At 56.9% G+C, this 14726-nt stretch overlaps 1 protein-coding gene across 1 annotated transcript in view; it reads right to left on the bottom strand.

Annotated features, from left to right (window-relative positions):
• Positions 1-14726, bottom strand: part of Prkcb (protein kinase C beta) — a 211773-nt gene that overhangs the window by 150876 nt on the left and 46171 nt on the right. Inside the window, exons 4-5 of the mRNA XM_004623124.2 lie at positions 12093-12204; positions 9639-9767 (exon numbers count right to left, since the gene is read on the bottom strand). Of these exons, the coding sequence (XP_004623181.1) occupies positions 9639-9767; positions 12093-12204 (241 nt within the window). The remainder of the gene's footprint in view (positions 1-9638; positions 9768-12092; positions 12205-14726) is intronic.

Raw genomic sequence — 14726 nt, 5'->3', positions numbered from 1 at the left:
TATTTCCTTACTTCAACGGAAAATGCACATAACAAAAGAGAAAGTTGAGAACAAGGGGTTGCGGCTGAAGCAGTGGGGAGCGCTGACGGGACTGACAGCCAAGTGTCTTTCCCTGAAACTCTACTTGTCAAATTTAAACGTACGCCATATATCTTGGTCTCACCTCCTGCTTAGCAGCCACAGCATCGCTAATTTTGGAACATAAACACCCCAAGGCTTGGAAGCCACCCCACAGAACACGGGACGGAAGAGGGCCCGAAGTTTGGCCGGGCCCAAGCACGGGCTGCCTGCTGGACTGGGCCTGAGTGGGGTGGGCACTGCCAGGCCAGAGCCCGAGAAGCGGTTCCCAGACCCCAAGAGGCTCAGAGAAAGTGGCTCGGGGCGGGTGGCAACCATGCAACCACCGCAAGGCTCCGAGAAAGCGTCCGGCTCACAGGAGAGAGCGACACTAGGCAAGTGGGGTGCTAGTGACAAAAATTCAGAAAATCCGCAGACAGGGTGTGCTGCGGCGGCCCACGCTGAGGCGCACTCACCACAGCTCCTCGATGCCGCCGTGCTGCCCCGGGCTTCTCCAGTGTTAATGCTAGTGTCATCAGGATCATTCATTTAAATTTGTTTTTCTTATTTAGAGATTTTTTTTTTTTTGCTTTTGCTTTATTTTTTTAAAAAATACTACAAAAGTGAAACACACTTACTGCCAGGAGAGAAACACAATGGTGGATCAGGACATGACGCCTGCCTCATATGCCAACACGCTTGCTCTGCCCCCACGTTTACAAGCTGGTTTACCTCTTTCCTTACCTTTCCTCCTACACTTATAACAATATGCAAACATAACTGCATCCACAGGAAGCGTCTGTGGCACCAGTTTCTTTTTCTTTTTTGTATTTTTTAGTAAAGGTCTTTGCACAGATCAGACTCGTAGTGATCTGCCTGTGTTCAGCCTCCCAAAGAGCTGCGATTACAGGTGCACAGCACCACGCCGGCTCAGTCGCATCTCAGCGCGGCCCGGGGCGGGGCGGGCACGGCATGGCACACCGGGGATTGGACCCCAGCCACTGCGGCTGCCTAAGCAGGCGCTCTAATCTGCTGAGCTATTTGGTTGGTCTCCAGCTTCTTTAAGGATACCATATAAAATGCAAGTTTATGTAACCTGTTCTGTCACTTAATCCAGCAGAAAGGTTCCTCCAGCTTAGGGACTGCTAGTGAAGAAATATCCTGGGCTTCACAAGCCACACCAGACACGACTACAGTTATTCCACGAACTCTGCCTTGCGTCATAGAAGCAGCCACAAAAATATGTCAATGCACGGGTGTGGCTGTATGCTGATACAACTCTATTTATAACAACAGGCAGAGGCTAGATGTGGTCCGTACAGCACTGTTTGCAAACTCCTAATCCTGGTCAACAGCTGCAGTTCTAAACCACTGATTTCTTTTTTGTTTTAATTATTTAGCTATTTTATTAAGCTCTGAATATAATAAAATACAGTGTGACATAGCACATACGCATAGAAAAGTGTACAAATTATAGTTGTGCCGCTTGATGAATTTTCACAGGGGAATCCACTTGGGTAACCAGTTCTCCTCTCACAAGGAAGAACACAAACAGCTCCCCAGAACCCCCGCAGGCGGCTGTAATTCACTGCTTTCAGCAACTGCGTGACGGCCAGGAAAGTGGATGCATCTAATTAGGTCCATTGCAGCCCTCGCCGAAGCAAAGCGAACATCAATAAACACGCTTGTTTTGCACTACACTTCTCCGTGTGGCCGTGTTCTATTTCAGAAGGGCCCAATCCCAGGAGGGAGGCTTGAGAGACAAAGTGTGCGTCTGAATGCACACTGTACCCGACCTTTCTGGGCCACCTCCTCAGACAGTGACATGGCAGAGCCTGGAGGTCCAGTGATGTCTTCCACGTGTAACTCTGCAGGCATTCTGGAGCCAGGACTGCACCCACCCATCCTGAGGTTTGGGGGCCTCATGCAGCGGCTTGCTCTCACAGGAGGGTCTTCAGGAAAGCTGAGAAAGCACACTGAGTGAGAAAGCACCCGCTTCCCCCATCTCCTCAGGCCCAGCACCCAGAACACCACCTACAGCTTCCCAAGCCACTGGTGCTCAGAGAGAGGATCCGGCTGTATGGACAGCTGTCTGACGCATATGGAAGAAGATGGCTGGTGCTGACAGAGGGAGACTCCCCGGTACACGATTTAACTCAAGGTCACTATAGCAGCCCCAAAGAGAAGCATGACACGGATGTCCTGCAGAGTCGCTCTCACGGGCGCTTGCTCTCCACTGAGCACGCACTGACGTTTTCAAGGAGCCCATCTTCCTGCCCTGGGAGCTCGTCTGAACAGCCTACAAGCATGAGGCGATGTAGTCCGAAGGTGCGCAGGGCCCACTGGCGCCCCAGCGCCAGAGCGCACGCGTGTGTGTGAAATGTGGCGCAGCCCGCTGTCCACACAAGGACACTTCTCCACAGGCAATGTTGACAGGCTTTATCAGAGTCTTGGCCGCAGCTCTGACATCAAAGAGGAGGATGAATTTGCTAGAGGTTAGGGTGGCAGCCTCGTATGTATCTTTAAAACTCTGCGAGTCCTCGTTCCAGATGGGTATGCTGCACTGGGGGCAAATTTTAGCGCAGAACTCTAAAAATGGCAAATTTCATATTGTGCATGCTGAAGTGATGTCGCAATTTACGCTGAAATATGTCGAAAATCGGCTGCACTGAGGGTGGTGAGGCACACTTCTGGGATGGACAAATGGATGCTGTCAAGGTTCTTCTGACCTTGCTCTATGTGGCAATTTTTCATAATAAAAAGGAAAACAATTATAAGCCAGAATACTCAAAACTGAAAATGCATCAGACCCCAACAATTCCGGAGCACCCAAGAGGACACAAGCAGATAACCTTGCACTGCGAAGCCTCGTCTCGTGCCCAGAATTCTTGGGAGGGCTGCACGAAGCAGCCTTCGGAGGATGAGCACCAGGTGTACAGACACGTCCCCTGCTAGGCCTCTGCCCCGTCCCCAGCGCAGTTCTCAGCAGAGGCATGCGGAGACCCTTCAAGGTCAGAAGTCCGAGATCCAGCGCCTGCTGGGTCCTGGGTATTCACCTAAGGTCTACTCAAGCTGCGCTGGGAAGGGGTGCTGAGAGTCCTGAGACCAGCCTTGTCCTTCCGGGCGTGGCTTTTCTCTGGGCCTCTGAGAGCCGGGCCTTCTCGGCAGCACCTGCCACAGTGAACGATGTCCTCAAACAGCCTCTGGGAGGAACAGCTTTGGAGACGGAGACCGCCCCTCGTGGTCCACTTTAGGGTCCTCTGCTTCCTGGTACTGGGTATTGACCTCAGAGCCGTTGCACTGAGCTACACCCCCAACCTTTATTCTGTAACTTTGAGACAGGGCCTCGATAATTTGCTAAGCTGCCCCTCGCTGAGACCTGCCTCCCGGATTGCTGGGATCGCAGTTTGTATTATTACCCCTGCATACGATGCTCGGCTGGACAATAATATTTGGGGCAATATTCACATATCTGAACCTGTTCTTGGTTCCATTTCTCTTTTCTTCCCCTCTTCTCTTTCCACTTTAAGTGCAGACCTGGCCCAGGGGAAGTATGTGGCTGAGCAAGCAGTAAATACAACCTCAAGTCCATTCCGGCTCTGCAGCCAAATGCTCCAACCTTACAGTGTTTAAAAACAGATCACAGCTGGGGAGATGGCTCAGTGGAATAAGCGCTTCCCTGGCAAGCGCAAGGGCCTGAGTTCAATCCCCGGTTCCGCCAGAAACAAAAAAAAGAAAAAAAATTTTTTTAAAAGATTTATGGATACAGGGTGTCTTTAAAAATAGGCATGGGTAGGGTCAGCCAGATAGCTCAGCAGACTAAAGCGCCTGCTTAGGCAGACACAGGGACTGGGGTTCGAACCCTGCCGCGCTATGCCACCCCCGCTCCCGGGGCACCCTGAGACAGCAACCAAGACAGGGCGTGGTGTCGCGCACCTGTAATCCCTGCACTTGAGAGGCTGAAACGGGAGCACTGCAAGTCCAATCTGTGTAGCGAGATCCTGTAGACCCTGTACTAAATACATTTGAAAAAACAGGTATGGCAGTTAGTTTTAGCCTTACAAGAATGGAGAGCATGTCCATGGATAATAGAAGATGAAAAAGTCATAGAAGTCCCAAGGTATCAGCAAGACCCTAAGTGGAGACATCTGTCAGGTAAAGAGACAGATCCTGTCTCCTGATGCACCCCCAAGGGTTCAGAATGTGCCTGTAAAACACGAGAAACTCAAGACCTGTTGCTGCAGGTGCAGGGGCCGGGGGTTCGATCCCCGGGCCTGCTGTGCCAGCCCCAAACCCGGGGCGCGCTGAGATGATGAATGAGACTGGGCGTGGTGGCGCGCCCCTGTAATCCCAGGACTTGGGAGGCTGTAAACAGGAGAATCACTACGAGTCCGGTCTAGTGGGGAGACCCTGAACACCCGGTAGACCCTTCCCTAAAAAACAGAAAAAAAATGTATTGCTGAATGAATAACTTAATAACTTGGAGAGAGAAAGAATGAATTCTAACAGAGCTTACACACCAAATCATAGGGCAGGGAACCACACTCGCCAGGACAAGCTAGTCACCCTCGCCCCGTGGCTACTTCCGGCCTCCACACCTCTGCATCATTCATTTCCGTGGCTGAAAACGCCGGTCCACAGCAAGAACTGTGGCCCAGGGCCAGACCGCCCGAGCTCAAAGCCGAGAGCGCAGCTCCCTAACCCTGGACTCTGCAAGGTGCCTGGCCAGTCGCCCCTGGGGCACGCTGAGCGTGGGGTGGGTGTCAGAGCATGGGGTGCCAGCGTGACCCGTTCATCCGAGAAGGTTCTGTAGGGCATCACGCACTGACAGAGGCTAGAGTGCCGACCGCAAGCCCAGAGGAAACATCACAGAAAGCGTTCTCCTGTTTTGAAGAACAGCTCGAACTTTGGACTCCATCATGAATGTGACTTCACCAGGAAATTCCACCATACTAGCGGCAGTAGCCAGCAGGCGGCCACACGTGTAGGGACACTGGCTTCGTAAGTGCCGCTGCTCCGATCTGGCTTCCTGCCGCTGCACTGGCTGCTCCTGCATACGATGCTCGGCTGGACAATAATATTTGGGGCAATATTCACATATCTGAACCTGTTCTTGGTTCCATTTCTTCAAGGGTCAGTGTGGTTTGGTGTGACTCTGCACGTGTCCTTAGCCTGTGTCGTTCTCCACGATCTAGGGAACAAGGCGGCCACGGCTCCCAAGCGCAAGTCCCCCCCCCCCCCACTATGGCTTGCTGCAGGCCTGGGGGATGTACTAAGATTTCTGTGTGGCGATTCCTCCAGAAATAATGGGACGGGCTGGATCACCCGCTAATCTTCAACCATCAGTCCAGAGCCGTCTACGATGACCTGGTGTCTGTGGGATCCTCCCGTGGGGTTCACTGGCACTGCACTCTCTTGGTGACCCACAGCATTTGGAAGGTTCATGGCACAATCATGAGCCAAAGCAGGCCTGGCCATGCCCTCGGGGAGCCCAGGCTCCGTGGAAGACGCAACCGGTAGCAGCTCACGGTCTCGTGGGCACCAGGGGCTGGGCCGCAGCAGTGTAGTCAGAGGCTGGGAAGGAGGTGGGGAACAATACCGCACAGCAGGAGCAGGACGCACAGTGGGGCGGCAGTCTGGAGAGGACGCCGGGGGGGTGGGGGAGCTCAGGACCGAGAACAGAGTGCCCAGGACGGCTCAGGACAGAACAGAGCGCCACGGCAGAGCTGGCCTGTCCCGAACGTGGTGGGAAGCCACGGACGGTGCTTAGAAGAAGAGGGCCGGATCAGATCCACGCGGGCAATGAGGAGGACTTCAGGAGCCAAGGGCAATGGAAAGCCTTCCCGCTCTGGACATGCTGGAGCTGCCAAGGCGCTTGCTGTGTTCAGGTCTAACCTAACAGCCACGCCCTAGGCTGGCAGACAGCGGGAGGCCCGAGTCCTGCACATGCCCGCAGGGTCTGGATGAAGTGGGACAGTGCCTCGGTGCCCACAGGGCTGTGTCCGCGTGGGGGGCAGAGGCCCCCCAGCAACCTTAGCTCTCCTTCTCTGATCTGTAAGCCTAGAACCCTAACAATACAGCCAGGCGACTGGGGCGATTAGAGGGTCCCAGGGTCCCGGATGCTCTTGGGCCCTGCACAGCTGTCCCTGGCTTGTGTGGGCACTGCTGTCCGTGGCTGCCGTGTCCGGGCGGATGCCCTCTGCAGAGCCGCAGCCCCCTGATCGAGGAGGCTCTTGTACCTCCAACCCCAGCAGCCTAAGGCAGAGCCAGCCTGGGCTGCTATGCCAAAATGCCAGCACTGAATGGCTTGCACGTCACCAAGGCTATCTGTGACAGCTGCCGAGCTGGGGAGAGCCGAGGCTGGGCTGCAGCAGGCTCAGCTCCAGGGAAGGCCCTGCCCCCCAGCTCGGCCACCATCGTCCTGCGTCCTCCTGTGATGGGGACGGCGATCTCTCCCATGCCCTTTTTGCTCCTTTGTAGTGCAGGGATTGACCCCAGGCCCTTCCTATTGAGCTACATCCCGAGCCCCTTTATATTTTTTGAAACGCGGTCTTAGTAAGGCACTAAGTTACTCGGGCTGCACTTGAACTTGAGAGCCTCCTGCCTCAGCCTCCCAGAGTGCTCCAGTCACAGGTGTGCACCACCACAGCGAGCTCCACTGTTAAGGCCACTGGTAATCTCATCATGATGTGGGCGTCTGATGTCACATCCTGACTTATCCCAGCTACCTCCCAAGTGCTGTCGCACTGCGGGTCATGGCTACAGCCTCCAGCGTGGCCCGACCCAGAGCATGATGGGACTTCACCGCTGCCTTGAGGTCTGGCCCCGGGCTCCCCCGTGGCCCGGAGCGCGAGGCCACGGTGAGCCGAGCTCCCGAGAAGCTCGCCGTAGCCTCGCCTGCCCCTCTCCCACAAGCAGCCTGAGGGGACATCTGAGCAACGCGCACCTCAGCTGTGTTAGGAACACCCAAAGCAGCGGGTCCACCAAACCACGCTGAGTACGGGGCGCGCCCAGCCTGCGGAGGGCTGTGGGCGTAGGGCACAGTGGCACAGAGGCGCAGGTGTGCAGCCCCGCACTGCTGTCACCTTGGCCGAAGCATTCAAGGCACTCGGCTTTGCTGAGTCCTAGTTTCCCCTCCTTCCGATGACAACGGCGCCACCACCCCTGGCAACCAAACACCAGAGCACTCGCCAACCACAAGCACCGCTGAGACCCTGGGTGCTGCTCAGTCGGCGCTTCCAGAGCCCAAGCACGCAGAGACTCCAGCCCTGACCTTAAGGGGGCCCGCCCCGAGGGTCCTGCCTTCCCTTATGGGACGCACTGTGCAGACACAGAGAAGTTCAGCTCCTTGTCCCAGTACTGGGAAGACTGGGAAGCTCACCCTACCTGGCCCTGGCATCTTTGCAGACGTAATCAACTTAAAGTGAGTTCATACCAGCCAGGGTGCCACCCAGCCAAAGCTGGTGGCCACGGAAGAAGAGATGCCCAGGGGAGGACTCTGCGAGAATGGAGGCAGGCAGAGGGGTGACACAACTGCAGGCCAAGGGACAACAACGCCTGCCAGCCACCAACAGAAGCACGGGACAGGCTCTGGGAGCCTCAGAGGACACACACACACACACACACACACACACACACACGGAGGCACGGGACAGGCTCTCAGGGCCTCAGAGCGCGCGCGCACGCACACACACACACGCACGCACGCACGCATTCTCACACCTTAACTCTGACCTGCAGCCTCCTCGGTTCTGGGACAGCAAATCCAGTGTTAAGCCACCAGCCTGGTGACACCAGAAGATGAACAGACCTCCCACCCTTCAGTGTGTCCCGAGATGGCCTGGGCACTCCCAAAGGCCGGGCACACCTATGATTAAAGGAAGAAGCGGGCCTTGAGCTCGCCCGAAGGCAGCGCCCATCAGAACAGGGACGCCCCACAGAAGGCCCAGAAGAGCTACTCGAACTGAACCACAGGAGAAGTAAATAAATAGCAGGGAGGGGAGCAGCAGCACTAAGCTAAAAAATAATAACTGAGCATACGGTGCAGCCCTGCAGAGCCAAAAGATCTGGATGAGGATGGGTGTGACCCCCAGCCCACCGCCCGATGGGCAGAATCGTACTGTGCTTGCTTGAAAAATTAAACAAGACGTTGCCTTTAGCATTAAGTAACTGGCACACTCAAAATTGTGCGAAATATCGGCTATTATTATCAATAATAGAAGCATACTTTTTGCAAACACACTTCTCCGGGCCTCGCTACTTCACTTACAGAATGAGCATAACAGCGATCTTTGCAGTGTCGCTGAGGGAGAGACCAGGTAGGAGTTCCCACAGGCAGTACGCGGTCACGGCAGTGACGCTTTGGCTGTAGTTCCCGAGGACGGCCACGAGATGGTAGCAGAGCTTCAGTTTTGCTCGCTGGGCGCCTTGAGGCTCACCACGTGGAAAACTGCTTCCCTTGAACCCGGGCTGCAGGACGCTCTCCCGGGACACCCCCAAGCACCCCACTGAGAAGCAGCAGCCTTTTGCCTTCCTCTCGGAGGGAAAAATACTGCGGTGAAATGCACATTTTCTGATAACTCACTGAGCTTTACATGCTGCAATTTAAAACAGGAATTCTATTTTCAAGGGATATATTTTCACTTTTAAAAGCCCCTGCCACCCCTGGGATCAGCACAGCGGAGCTACTGAACCACGCTGGGGCCTCAGAAACAGGCCTCCTTTTCGCAAGTCATAAAACCTTGTTCTCGGGAACCGTTACGTAAGTCTCCGGCAGCCCACGTCACGAGCCTGTGCAGAAGCATTCCCGCCGTGTGCGCTCCGTCCACGCCCGCCCGGGGCAGAGCGGAGGCCCGGGCTGAGGCCGAGCGCCCGCCTGCCGGTGCAGCGCTGCCGATGGCCAGCCTCGCCGGAGCCGGGCGCGTTCCCCACGCCTGCGGCGGGCCGCGGACGGACGCCACCTTCCCTCCCTCCTCATCTTGTGCGCCTCTCCTGCAGCCCGCACTCCCTCTTTAGTACAGAATGTTCCAGATAGGCAAGCCGTGTGTAGGGTAGCGAAGCAGCAACAGCGTGGCCGCTATCGGGTTAAGAAAACCCACTTCCGAGGCCGTCCAAGCCTCCGCCAGGCCCTGGGTTCCTGCTCCAGGGCAGGACATTCTCGCCCATCCACGCAGGCTAGCAGGTTCCGTTTTCCCGCCGGCTCTGTTCGGGGAAGAGCCAGGACCGGCTCTGCTGGGCGCAGGAGACAGACTCACGGGAACGGGAAACCGGCGGGGGACTGCGGGCAGAGCCCACGAAAGCGCCCCACGGAAACGGCCTAGGAGTCACCTCATCGCACCACACACGGCACTGACACGTCAGAGTATCACACCACGCCCGGAACGTGCTCAGTGATTAGGGGGCAAAGACAGTTTAAAAAGCAAGTCGGAAGTCGGGCTCCAGGTCATCCGCGAGCCCGGCCGGAAGGGGCACGTCCCCAACGGTGCCCGCCGAGGGGCAGCTGCCCGGCGCCATCCCCTCCCCCGCGCCGCCACCCCTCCGCCCTCCTCCCCTCCTCCCACGCAGGAGTCCAGGCCACCTACCGACCACAATGAGGACGTCCCTGTCGATGTGGGCCTGGATGTAGATGCGGCCGCGGCGCTCCGTGTGGTCGGTGCCACAGAGGCTGGGGACGTTCGTCACGCAGCGTTTGTGCACGTTCATCATGCAGGCTGCAAGGGCAGAGGGCGGATGAGCCCAGGCAGGAGGGCGCCCTGCTCCTGCGCCAGGGCCTGGCTGAGAACGCGGGACCTCCTTCTCACCAGCTTGTGCCCCACCCCGACAGACACAGGGGACCCCCAGCTTGTCCTCGCGGCCCTATGCGCTGAGGCCAGAGTCACCGGCTGAACGTCCAAGGCCAGCGGCTCGGAGTGAGGCCCTTGGGGGTACAGCCAAGTGCACAGCCCAGCTCTGGGGACTCCGGCCCAGTCTGCAGGAGGGTCTGCCCACCACTGAATTTAATTGATTTAACTTTAAGATCACTAGGAGCTGAGATACGTGAGTGTCATCTTCCTGTTAATTCTGGACAGAAAATAGTGGTTTTTGGGGAGTGCTCCCACCTGCCATGGGGGCCACCTGGGCGGGTCTCCAGGAGGGGGCGCTGCTGGGAACCCGCAGCAGTGGGGGGCTGGAAGAACTAGGTCCGCCCCAGGAATCGGTGTGGCCTACGGCAAGAGCAGTAAGCGGAGCCTGGGCTTAGCTGTCCCGCTGCCGTGCTCCGTAGCCATGACTTCCTGGAGGTGCTGGGCAGTGACAGCAGGACAGAAGCTGACCCGGGAGCCCCACATTGTCTAGGGGGTGCTCCGCCCAGGCTAAGAGAGTGGGAGGACCAGCCAGGAACGTAAGAGTCCCACTCGGGCCACCCCAGCTCCAGGACACGGCAGAGAGACCACAGAACAGAAAAGCAGGTGCACGGGGGAGAGAGGGCAAAAGAGAGACAGAGACAGAGATGGAGACAGGGTGACGGAGACAGGGACAGGGACAGAGACAGAGAGATGCAGAGAGACAGAGTCAGAAGAGACAGAGACAGAAAGACAGAGACAGAGACAGAGAGAGACAGAAAGAGTGAGAGACAGAGTCAGAGAAAGTGAGAGACAGGGACAGAGACAGAGAGAGAGAGATGCAGAGAGACAGAGACAGAAAGAGTGAGAGAGACAGAAAGAGTGAGAGAGAAACAGAGTCAGAGAAGGACAGTGAGAGACGGGGACAGAGAGAGAGACGGACACGGAGATAGGCACAGAGACAGAGAAAGACAGTAAGAGACAGGGACAGAGACAGAAAGATGCAGAGAGACAGAGAAAGAGACAGGGAGATAGAGATAGAGGGCAACAGAGACAGAGACAGAGACAGAAAGATGCGGAGAACGAGAGACAGAGTCAGAAGAGACAGACAGACAGACAGAGAGAGTCAGAAGAGGCAGGCAGGCAGGCAGAACTAGAGAGTGTACCCCAGGAGCTGGGCGGCGGCTCACCACACAGCCCTTACAGGCAGAAGCACCGTCCAGCAGGGGGCGGTGTGGCACAAGGACTCCAAGCTCTGCAGATGGAAAGCGCCAGCCTCACAGCGTCCTGAGTGCGTAGCTGGGGTCCTGCTGGCTGAGCGCTCCTGGGTCTGGGACAGCTCTGTCCTACCTCGCACCATCTCTGCGCCTCTCCCTCTCACATGGCTGCTTCTCCCTGTGGCCCACAGGCGCCAGAGCAAGGTCCTGGACCATGCAGCACAGTCAGGCGCAGGGGAGCCTCTCTGCATCCTCAGCTCTCAGAGCCCCCAGAGACATCTGCCTAAGGCAGGGCCTGCCTGAGGGAGGGTCTGCCAAGGGAGGGTCTGCCGGCCTGCCAGCCTGCCTTTCCCAGCCAAGTCATGCTCTCGCTCTTGGGGTAAGCCTGGGCACTGCAGGGATGCGGCCTTCTCTACAGGAAGAAGCATCGACTTGCAGATCTGCATGCAGTGATAAGCAGCTTTGGAACCAGACCGGCTCTGCACCCGCACCCGTGGGCAGCTCCCTCCCATACTAGCTGGAGCCACTGGGTGCCACCCTGTGCCAAAGGGACCTGAGGGGGCAGATGCCAGCAGACGCATGTTTGCCAATGGGACTCACCTGTGGGCACACTTGGAGCCCTTGGCTTTTGTGTGTGCTGGCCCAGCAAGCCCAGCAGGGTGCAGGCAGGGGTCCCAGGCAGTCCCCTCACCCAGAGGACAGTCAGCCCCCAGACACCGGGAACCAGGCCCAGACAATCCCCTCCCGAACACTAACCCACTGTAGAGAGGGACAGCTAGCTGACATTGCCAGAGCCCACCTGAAGGACAGCCTTGCAGAGTTGTGGGCTAAGCAGTCATTACTTTAGGTCACCCCGTCCTGGGGACCAGGGATCACTACACAGTGAAGTGATGGGGACTGGCCCCTGGCTGCAGACCCGGGACCCAAGCCACCAGGAGGTGGCCCCACCCCTCCCATCCCAGCCAGCCACGGGCGCAGAGGCCGAGGCCATTGTACTTACTGTCGCATCTCATCCCCTGGTGGATGAGGCCGTACAGCAGCGACCCGCAGTGGTCACAGAATGTGGGGCTGGAGTAGGTGTGGATCTTAAACTTGTGTTTGCTCCGGGGGTCCTGAAGCCAAGAGAAACAAGACAGGTCAGCGTCAGCGAGGCGTGCCAGATTCACACTGCACTGTCACCTCAGAGCTCACCAAGAAGTGGCCTTGGCTGGGCACTCCTCAGAGCGTGGGGACCGTGGCTGGAGCCTGCACCCAGACAGTGCTGAACAAGCTGATGAGTGGGACAGCTGCCTGCTCTGGTTCCACCCTGCAAAGCTTCCTTCTGGGCCACCTGAGAATTCAACCTGCAGGCTCCCTCCGGCCACCATGGTTCCAGGCCGCAAAGAGACAGTCACATGAATTCAACGGACATCCCCGTGCCTGTACCCCCACCCCGTTACGCTGCAACAGAAGCCTCTGGAGGGCTCCGAACCCTGGCTCTGGACAGCAGCGTTCCCACTGAGAGGCCGTTCTCCAGGTCCTCGTCACCTTCAGCAAACGGCTCCAAGTCCACTGAACGGCATCCGAGCAGAGGCACGGGCTCTCGGTGGCCCCAACGTCTGCCCCGCCTCTCACTGACACGTCTGAGCCCTAGCAGCCAACATACTCCCCAGAGGGAGCTCACACCCCACTCTCCCTTGCAGCTGGGGGTGGCCACGGGTCTGGGGGCGGGCCTGCAGTGGGGTGCTCCAGGTCACACCCTTGAGGGCAATGTCCACTAGCTCCAGGCCCGTCCCACTTCTGCCGGCTGTGGGAGGGCGAGAACTGCCAGGGTGCACCTTGGACCCAAACTTGAGCCAAGTGTGGAAAGACAGCTGCCTCCTACCGGCCCTGGACTTCCCCGAGAGGCTCCGTCATGTCTTCAGCCCTTACATCTGGGGGTCATCCGCCACAGTGGCTCGCGCGCTGCCCGTGCTGAGCACACCCCGCACAGCCTGCAGGGCAGCACAGCGACCTCAGCTACAGGCGCCAGGGCAGGCGACACTGCCGCAGCCTGCCTTGCTGGATGACTCTGGGCAAGCTATCGAATCGGCTTCTGCTTCAGCTCTCTTGTCTGAACCACAGAGAGGACGACAGCGCCAGGACTATCACTACAGAGGGAGGCTGTCAGGAGGAGTACGTGGATTAAGCTGTGCCGCCGTCCAGGGCACCTGGCGCACTCAGCGCCCACGTGCGCATCGCCGTGTCCTCTGTGCGACCCGGCCCCCACGGGATCCCGCGCACACAGCACTCTTTCACCCCAGACAGGACGCCACCTCGCAGGCCCTCTGCTTCCACGTGTCCTCTCTGTTCCAGCTATGAAACTCCTCCTCCCCAGCGCAGGACAGAAGCCGCGTTCCCTGTGAAGCGGTGCACTGCCAGGGTGAACCCCAAGAGCTGCGGACTCCAGCCCAGAGCTCCCAACACTCTAGCGTGGCCGCCATTCGGCCACCGTGAACGAGCGTTTGCCGACGCAGGTGCCAGAACCTGCTTGAAATGTATATACTGGTTACAGGGCTGGGGAGATGGCTCAGTGGTCTAAAGCACCTACTGAGAACAAGCTTAGCAAAGCACAAGGGACCGCGGTTCAATCCCCCAGCACCACATGTCAGCCAGCCCTGCCCCCTGGTGGGCTGAGCTGGCCACACACACACACACACACACACACACACACACATAAATAAAATAAATTAAAAAAAAATTTAAAAAAAAAAAAGAAATGTATATACTGGTTACAGAGGCGGAAAATGAGCACGTGAGGAAACACACACAGTAAGTGACATTATCTTTACGCTACAGTGAGGAGTGTTTCTCCTAAGAAAATTGTTACCCTACAATTTTATAAATAATCCCCATGCTCACCCAAAATTATTAAAATTTTAGAGAACTGAAATGACAGTGTCAAGATATCTGGTGGCGCTAGACACACGAGAATACAATCTGAATTTTGATACAACTGGAGGAGGGGTGTAAAATGCTACAATCGCTTTGGAAAACAGCAGGGATTTCTTACAAAGCTAAGCACCCGGCAGATGGGACCTAGTCCAGGGGAAAGGGCACACGCCCACCTAGAACCTGCATAACAAGGTCCACAGCCGCATGCTCCTCGTGGCCCCAACCAGAAGCATTAGAAATATCCTCAGGCAAGTAGAGGGAAAACGGAGAGGCCACTGCCCAAGGGAATGTGCCCAGCACAGGAGGGCACCCCGCAGCGGCAGAACCTCAGAAGCACGAGGAGGGAAGACAGACATCCCAGCAGGGGCTCTGTGCAGTACTGTCTGGGCTTGAGTGCCGGAAACAGCACAACTGCAGGGACAGAAAGGGACAGAATGAAGCAGCACGGCCTGCAAGGGAGGTGTTCGCAGATTTGATGGTGTATCTGCCCGGTATGTGGCCTTTAACATACCGGGCTCAGGTGAAGGGTCCGCAGAGCGCTTAAATTTAAAATAATTAATTACAGTAAAGGACATGTTGCCATCAAACACCTAGATCCTCTGCCTAAAGATCCCATCATCCTTCCACTCCCAGAGCAGTGCCACAAGGCCTCTCTCCCATCATCCTTCCACTCCTAGAGCAGGGCCACAAGGCCTCTCTCCCATCATCCTTCCACTCCTAG

Source organism: Octodon degus, unplaced genomic scaffold (genome assembly GCF_000260255.1).
Source record: "Octodon degus isolate 3935 unplaced genomic scaffold, OctDeg1.0 scaffold00001, whole genome shotgun sequence".
Classification (NCBI taxonomy): domain Eukaryota; kingdom Metazoa; phylum Chordata; class Mammalia; order Rodentia; family Octodontidae; genus Octodon; species Octodon degus.
The sequence above is the reverse complement of the archived record's forward strand: the minus strand, read 5'-3'. Positions and strand labels throughout refer to the sequence as shown.